General features: G+C 44.9%; 1 protein-coding gene across 1 annotated transcript in view; it reads left to right on the top strand.

Moving 5' to 3' along the window:
- The first annotated feature begins 524 nt into the window (after nt 1–524).
- Nucleotides 525–9370, top strand: part of LOC112224719 (lipoprotein lipase) — a 14201-nt gene continuing 5355 nt past the window's right edge. Inside the window, exons 1-5 of the mRNA XM_024388414.2 lie at nt 525–766; nt 1538–1713; nt 2988–3167; nt 3501–3612; nt 6032–6265. Of these exons, the coding sequence (XP_024244182.1) occupies nt 676–766; nt 1538–1713; nt 2988–3167; nt 3501–3612; nt 6032–6265 (793 nt within the window). The 5' untranslated portion in view covers nt 525–675. The remainder of the gene's footprint in view (nt 767–1537; nt 1714–2987; nt 3168–3500; nt 3613–6031; nt 6266–9370) is intronic.

Below are 9370 nucleotides of genomic sequence, written 5' to 3'. Positions count from 1 at the left end.
GCAATAACAGCACTTACAGTTGACCAGTGCAGCTCTAGCAGAGCAGAAATTTGACAAATTGACTTGTAAAGGTGTTATCCTGTGATGGTGCCACATTGAAAGCCACTGAGCTCTTCAGTAAGGCCATTCTACTGCCAACGTTTGTCTATGGAGATTGCATGGCTGTGTGCTCTATTTTATACACCTATCAGCAATGGGTGTGCCTGAAATAGCTGAATCTGCTAATTTGAAGGAGTGTTCCCATACTTTTGTATATAGTGTATGCATGCCTACTGTGTGTGTGTGTGTGTGTGTGTGTGTGTGTGTGTGTGTGTGTGTGTGTGTGTGTATTTTTATACACAGTCAGTGTACCATACCAGGTAAGTACTCGGGAAAGAACAGTAGTCCTGAAGCAGACGTGATTTGTTGACATTGTCCCCATTTGGGAAGGTTGTCCACGCCTTGCCCATGTTTTAGACCAATAGAAATAGGGTTGGATTTACATGCGTCTACGGGGCCAGTATAAATAAACCATTTGAAACCTTGAAGTTCAAGTGAATATCATTTTACGTAGTTGGACAACTTTATAAAAATAGACTTTTACAAGCAGTAAAATTACATTCCTGCGGATTAAAGTGACAAACAATTTACTTTTTCATTTGGAAAGTTCTTTAATTATATTGAATCAACTGTACTATGGGAAAAGAAATCCCCTGGTTGATCATAATTGGGATTTGTATCAAGTCATCATGTGAGTCTCTCTTCAACACTGAAACTCCTGTTCTCAGTAAGTTGGACGATTCTTCTACTCTCTCAAATTAATAAATTAATAATTCTGAATACAAATGTTATGTAAAAAATGTAATACATGTATGTTTTGTAAACAGATTATAATAGGCTACATGTTGTTTATAAAAGGTGCCATGAATTTTTTTAACAATTGGAACATTTGTGCCACAGGATTTGGAAAGTTGGCATTTAGCTGAGGCAGTTTCCATGAAGGCAATTTCCATTAACCTGTTTTGAGTTCTGACAGCCAGACAGTTCATTATTCGGAGGAACAAAACTCCCCTAACCTGTTGGTGTTTTATTAGGATAAGAGGAGTGTATCCTGATCCCAGATCATCTGAACATATGGGCTAGAAGAGATTTCACAATTTCACATTCATATGTACATGAACCCTGTACATTCTAAACATATTTTTATGTATGCGTATTAATATTTAATTATGTAGCATATTATGTTTTAAAACTTTAACACAATATTGCAAATGATGAGGTTTGGGATGATTTTATAATTTTGCAATCTGAGAGAGGAATGACTACTCTCTCTGGTTGAACCTCTACAGCCCCTAAGGGCCATTTTGTGCTTTTCAACTCATGAGAATATGCATTATGCGTCGGTGCTTTCGAACACCGGTGTCTATAAACATCTGTGCCTATAATGTTCCTGTATCTGCCAGCATAATAGGTCATTAATTGCCACGTACTAAATGTTTTTGAAACACTTGATACAAAGTGGGGATCATGTCTTCAATCTCTCCCTCTGTCCCTCCAGGCAACGGTACAAACTGGATACTGGACTACACTGATATAGAGACCAAGTTCTCAGTGCGTTCAGTCGAGGAGCCAGAGGAGGATCTGTGTTACCTGGTGCCAGGCGATAAGAATACAGTCACACGGTGTGGCTTCAACATCAACTTACCCACGTTCGCCATCATACATGGCTGGTCGGTAAGTAGCTACCTGGATAACAGGAATGTAGCCTGGTCTCAGATCACCTGAATAACAGGGATGTAGCCTGGTCTAAGATCACCTGAATAACAGGAATGTAGCCTGGTCCCAGATCAGCTGGATAACAGGAGTGTAGACTGGTCCCAGATCAGCTGGATAACAGGAGTGTAGACTGGTCCCAGATCAGCTGGATAACAGAAGTGTAGATTGGTCCCAGATCAGCTGGATAACAGGAATGAAGACTGGTCCCAGATCAGCTGGCTAACAGGAGTGTAGACTGGTCCCAGATCAGCTGGATAACAGAAGTGTAGATTGGTCCCAGATCAGCTGGATAACAGAAGTGTAGATTGGTCCCAGATCAGCTGGATAACAGGAGTATAGACTGGTCCCAGATCAGCTGGATAATAGAAGTGTAGATTGGTCCCAGATCAGCTGGATAACAGAAGTGTAGATTGGTCCCAGATCAGCTGGATAACAGGAGTGTATCCTGGTCCCAGATCAGCTGGATAACAGAAGTGTATCCTGGTCTAAGATCTGTTTGTGAAGCCACAATAGTAAAGTCTCTCTTACTGCTACCACTGCTGCCTGCTAAATGCTGTTACATGCTGTTACATGCTGTTACATGCTGTTACATGCTGCTACATGCTGCTACATGCTGCTACATGCTGTTACATGCTGCTACATGCTGTTACATGCTGTTACATGCTGTTACATGCTGTTACATGCTGCTACATGCTGCTACATGCTGCTACATGCTGTTACATGCTGTTACATGCTGCTGTTACATGCTGTTACATGCTGCTACATGTTGCTACATGCTGTTACATGCTGCTACATGCTGTTACATGCTGTTACATGCTGTTACATGCTGCTACATGCTGCTACATGCTGCTACATGCTGTTACATGCTGCTACATGCTGTTACATGCTGCTACATGCTGTTACATGCTGTTACATGCTGCTACATGCTGTTACATGCTGCTACATGCTGTTACATGATGCACATGTACTACTGGTTAGTAGTGCCCTACATAGGGTCTGGTTAGTAGTACCCTACATAGGGTCTGGTTAGTACTGCCCTACATAGGGTCTGGTTAGTACTGCCCTACATAGGGTCTGGTTAGTACTGCCGTACATAGCGTCTGGTTAGTACTGCCCTACATAGGGTCTGGTTAGATGTGTAGTACATAGGGAATAGTGTGGCTTTGAGGTTTCCCCTAACGACCCTGTAAGTCCTCCCTAATACCCTTGTATCTTCCTGCCTTGTGTTCCAGGTGGCAGGTCTGTTTGCGAGCTGGATCCACGAGCTGGTAGCGGCCCTGTTTGAGCGTGTGCCCAATGCCAACGTTATAGTGGTGGACTGGCTGGATCGGGCCCAGCACCACTACCCCAACTCTGCTGCCAACACCAAGCTGGTTGGAGAGGATGTGGCCAGGCTCATCAACTGGCTGGAGGTGAGGGTTTGATCATGATGCCGTTTTGGTACGCTACTGTAAGGATAATGTATTGGATTTATATAAGGGCGAAAGTAGATGGAATTTCTTCCCATAACAGTACCTCTTAATCTTAGAAATCTGTATAGAATCCCTATTAATTCAATAGGATCAGCGAGAGAGAGAGAATTAGCAATGGCGATCGATGCAGTTTGATGTGATAGTAGACTGTTCTACCACACTGATAATTCCAGAACCATAATCCATGTGTTCTCTTACTTGAAATGTGCAGTTATTTATGTGGATCTGAAATACACCAATCATCTGTTAAAAGTAAATGATACCTCCCCTCAGGTGGATCTGAAGTATGACCTGAAGAACCTCCACCTGCTGGGCTACAGCCTGGGAGCACACGTGGCTGGCGTAGCTGGAAACCTGACCAACAACAAGGTCAACAGGATCACTGGTGGGTAGGACGAGATGCTCTCATCCCTCGTATGATGCCTGTAGGAGCAGGTTTCTGTAGGACCAGACCACAGCCAGATAACAGAGTAATATCACTGGTGGATAGGACCAGACCACAGCCAGATAACAGAGTAATATCACTAGTGGATAGGACCAGACCACAGCCAGATAACAGAGTAATATCACTGGTGGGTAGGACCAGAACACAGCCAGATAACAGAGTAATATCACTGGTGGGTAGGACCAGAACACAGCCAGATAACAGAGTAATATCACTGGTGGATAGGACCAGACCACAGCCAGATAACAGAGTAATATCACTAGTGGATAGGACCAGACCACAGCCAGATAACAGAGTAATATCACTGGTGGGTAGGACCAGAACACAGCCAGATAACAGAGTAATATCACTGGTGGGTAGGACCAGAACACAGCCAGATAACAGAGTAATATCACTGGTGGATAGGACCAGACCACAGCCAGATAACAGAGTAATATCACTAGTGGATAGGACCAGACCACAGCCAGATAACAGAGTAATATCACTGGTGGGTAGGACCAGAACACAGCCAGATAACAGAGTAATATCACTGGTGGGTAGGACCAGAACACAGCCAGATAACAGAGTAATATCACTGGTGGATAGGAGCAGACCACAGCCAGATAACATAGTAATATCACTGGTGGATAGGAGCAGACCACAGCCAGATAACATAGTAATATCACTAGTGGATAGGACCAAAAAAGATATATAACAGAGAAGTATATGGCTCTGGGTCGGACCCAGCCCTCGCACGATGTCTGTCCATCTGTCAATCAACCTAATCACTACTGTGTCATTAGGCTCTGTTCTAAACCTAAGATATACAAGTTTGCCCTGAATAATTTTTTGGTATTTACGTTGCACCCCTATATCAGTTATAATGGTTTGTTGCCTATCAATTTGCAGTCACCCCACTTTGGTCAGCCAATCACTGCTTAAGTAAACACACAAAATGACTATTTATAACACTCAAAAGGACTATTTATAACACCCAAAAGGACTATTTATAACACTCAAAAGGACTATTTATAACACCCCAAAATGACTATTTATAACACCCCAAAAGGACTATTTATAACACCCAAAAATGACTATTTATAACACTCAAAATGACTATTTATAACACTCAAAATGACTATTTATAACCCCTTGAAATGACTATTTATAACACCCAAAAGACTGTTGTATAACTTTCAGAAGGCTTGTACCTTGAACCATGTGTTCTAATACATCATGGCAGGCTGACACCATAACAGCAGGCTGGCACCATAACAGCAGGCTGACACCACAACAGCAGGCTGGCACCATAACAGCAGGCTGGCACCATAACAGCAGGCTGCCACCATAACAGCAGAATGGCACCACAACAGCAGGCTGATACCATAACAGCAGGTTGACACCATAACAGCAGGCTGGCACCATAACAGCAGGCTGACACCACAACAGCAGGCTGGCACCATAACAGCAGGCTGCCACCATAACAGCAGAATGGCACCACAACAGCAGGCTGATACCATAACAGCAGGTTGACACCATAACAGCAGGCTGACACCACAACAGCAGGCTGACACCATAACAGCAGGCTGACACCATAACAGCAGGCTGACACCACAACAGCAGGCTGACACCACAACAGCAGGCTGACACCACAACAGCAGGCTGACACCACAACAGCAGGCTGACACCATAACAGCAGGCTGACACCATAACAGCAGGCTGACACCACAACAGCAGACTGACACCATAACAGCAGGCTGACACCATAACAACAGGCTGACACCACAACAGCAGGCTGACACCATAACAGCAGGCTGACACCATAACAGCAGGCTGACACCATAACAACAGGCTGACACCATAACAGCAGGCTGACACCACAACAACAGGCTGACACCACAACAGCAGACTGACACCATAACAACAGGCTGATACCATAACAGCATGCTGACACCATAACAGCAGGCTGACACCATAACAGCAGGCTGACACTATAACAGGCTGACACCATAACAGCAGGCTGACACCATAACAACAGACTGACACCATAACAGCAGGCTGACACCATAACAGCAGGCTGACACCATAACAGCAGGCTGACACTATAACAGGCTGACACCATAACAGCAGGCTGACACCATAACAACAGACTGACACCATAACAGCAGGCTGACCCCATAACAACAGACTGACACCATAACAGCAGGCTGACACCATAACAACAGACTGACATCATAACAACAGACTGACAGTGTTCTGAATATATGCAGTAGCTACTAACTATTAACAACAGAGCAGAATATAGTAGTTCTACCACTGGCAGTTACTGTAACATACCAGTCTTCTAATGTCCCTCTCCCTGTCCTGCTCTCTCTGTCAGGCATGGATCCGGCTGGGCCTCGCTTCGAATACGCTGAGCACCTAAACCGCCTGTCTCCTGACGATGCAACATTTGTGGACGTCCTCCACACCAACACCAGGGGGTCTCCAGATCTCAGTATCGGTATCCAGAGACCCGTGGGCCACGTGGACATCTACCCCAACGGAGGAACCGAACAGCCAGGCTGCTCCTTCCGGCACACCGTAGACATGATGAGAAGCTTTGGCCTCCACAGTGAGTAGACACAGGCTTCACTCCAACTACAACTCCCACAAACCCTCACACTGTAGTTCAATAGAACTAGGCATCTACAGTGAGAAGACACAGGCTTCACTGCAACTCCCACAAACCCTCACACTGTAGTTGAATGGATCTAGGCATCTACAGTGAGAAGAAACAGGCTTAACTTCAACTCCAACACTTTAGTTCAATAGAGTACCACAGTATGAGTCATAATACCCATGAAATATCAAATCAAACAACAATTATTTTTTTGGCCTCATACACATATTTATTAGATGTTATTGCGGGTGTAGCGAAATGCTTATGTTCCTAGCTCCAACAGTGCAGTAGTATCTAACAGTACACAACAATACACACAAATCTACAAGTCAAAGAATGGAATTAAGAAATATATAAATATTAGGACGAGCGATGTCTTAGTGGCATTGACTAAAATACAGTAGAATAGAATACAGTATATACATATATATGAAATTAGTAAAGCAGTATGTAAACATGATTAAAATGACCAGTGTTCCATTATTAAAGTGACCAGTGATTCCATGTAGGGCAGCAAATAGCGGTCAAACAAGGAAATGGTTTCCATCATTTCTTCACCATTCATTCTTCCCATAGGGGATTCTTCCTATAGGGGATTCTTCCCATAGGGGATTCTTCCTATAGGGGATTCTTCCCATAGGGGATTCTTCCCATAGGGGATTCTTCCCACAGGGGATTCTTCCCACAGGGGATTCTTCCCACAGGGGATTCTTCCCACAGGGGATTCTTCCCATAGGGGATTCTTCCCACAGGGGATTCTTCCCATAGGGGATTCTTCCCATAGGGGATTCTTCCCACAGGGGATTTTTCCCACAGGGGATTCGTCCTACCGGGGATTCTTCCTATAGGGGATTCTTCCTATAGGGGATTCTTCCTATAGGGGATTCTTCCCACAGGGGATTTTTCCCATAGGGGATTCTTCCCATAGGGGATTCTTCCTATAGGGGATTCTTCCCATAGGGGATTCTTCCTATAGGTGATTCTTCCCACAGGGAATTCTTCCCACAGGGGATTCTTCCCATAGGGGATTTTTCCAACAGGGGATTCTTCCCATATGGGATTCTTCCCAAAGGGGATTCTTCCCATAGGGGATTCTTCCCACAGGGGATTCTTCCCATAGGGGATTCTTCCTATAGGGGATTCTTCCCATAGGGGATTCTTCCTATAGGGGATTCTTCCCACAGGGAATTCTTCCCACAGGGGATTCTTCCCATAGGGGATTTTTCCAACAGGGGATTCTTCCCATATGGGATTCTTCCCAAAGGGGATTCTTCCCATAGGGGATTCTTCCCACAGGGGATTCTTCCCATAGGGGATTCTTCCTATAAGGGATTCTTCCCATAGGGGATTCTTCCCATAAGGGATACTTCCTATAGGGGATTCTTCCTATAGGGGATTCTTCCTATAGGGGATTCTTCCCACAGGGGATTCTTCCTATAGGGGATTCTTCCTATAGGGGATTCTTCCCATAGGGGATTCTTCCTATAGGGGATTCTTCCCACAGGGAATTCTTCCCACAGGGGATTCTTCCCATAGGGGATTTTTCCAACAGGGGATTCTTCCCATAGGGGATTCTTCCCATAGCGGATTCTTCCCATAGGGGATTCTTCCCATAGGGGATTCTTCCCACAGGGGATTCTTCCCATAGGGGATTCTTCCCATAGGGGATACTTCCCATAGGGGATTCTTCCTATAAGGGATTCTTCCCACAGGGGATTCTTCCCATAGGCGATTCTTCCCATAGGGGATTCTTCCCATAGGGGATTCTTCCCATAGGGGATTCTTCCCATAGGGGATTCTTCCTATAGGGGATTCTTCCCATAGGGGATTCTTCCCATAGGGGATTCTTCCCATAGGGGATTCTTCCTATAGGGGATTCTTCCCATAGGGGATTCTTCCCATAAGGGATTCTTCCTATAGGGGATTCTTCCTATAGGGGATTCTTCCTATAGGGTATTCTTCCCACAGGGATTCTTCCTATAGGGGATTCTTCCTATAGGGGATTCTTCCCATAGGGATTCTTCCCATAGGGGATTCTTCCCACAGGGATTCTTCCCATAGGGGATTCTTCCCACAGGGGATTCTTCCTATAGGGGATTCTTCCTATAGGGGATTCTTCCCATAGGGATTCTTCTTATAGGGGATTCTTCCCACAGGGATTCTTCCCATAGGGATTCTTCCCATAGGGATTCTTCCTATAGGGGATTCTTCCCACAGGGATTCTTCCCGTAGGGGATTCTTCCCGTAGGGGATTCTTACCGTAGGGGATTCTTCCTATAGGGGATTCTTCCCATAGGGTATTCTTCCCATAGGGGATTCTTCCTATAGGGGATTCTTCCCACAGGGGATTCTTCCCATAGGGGAATCTTCCTATCGGGGATTCTTCCTATAGGGGATTCTTCCTATAGGGTATTCTTCCCACAGGGATTCTTCCTATAGGGGATTCTTCCTATAGGGGATTCTTCCCACAGGGATTCTTCCCAAGGGGATTCTTCCCACAGGGGATTCTTCCCGTAGGGGATTCTTCCCACAGGGGATTCTTCCCACAGGGGATTCTTCCCACAGGGGATTCTTCCTATAGGGGATTCTTCCTACAGGGGATTCTTCCCACAGGCGATTCTTCCTATAGGGGATTCTTCCCGTAGGGGATTCTTCTCGTAGGGGATTCTTCCCACAGGGGATTTTTCCCATAGGGCGTGACATTTTGATAACCGTGTAAGTCTCTAGGACAAGGTGACTTTTATAATTTGCCTGTATTTACCTCCAAAATGAAATGCTAATTAGCTGCTAATGTGGCTATCATAAAGAACTACAAATGCCATGATGACCAGGATGAGACTACCGAATCGAGGCAAAGGTAAGAACCTGCGGATTAACTACATTTTGTAATGAATAAATTGGCTACATTTCTTTACATTTACAATTCTGTGAATTGTCTTGGCAAGTTTTAAATTGACACAATACCTGTTAGCAAAAGATGTCAGCTCGAGATGAAGTTGTCAGTTAGAGATGGTGTCAGCTAGAGATGAAGGTGTCAGCTCGAGATGTAGGTGTCAG

Source organism: Oncorhynchus tshawytscha, linkage group LG10 (genome assembly GCF_018296145.1).
Source record: "Oncorhynchus tshawytscha isolate Ot180627B linkage group LG10, Otsh_v2.0, whole genome shotgun sequence".
In the NCBI taxonomy this organism is placed as follows: Eukaryota; Metazoa; Chordata; class Actinopteri; order Salmoniformes; family Salmonidae; genus Oncorhynchus; species Oncorhynchus tshawytscha.
This window is presented reverse-complemented; position numbering and strand designations above follow the sequence as displayed.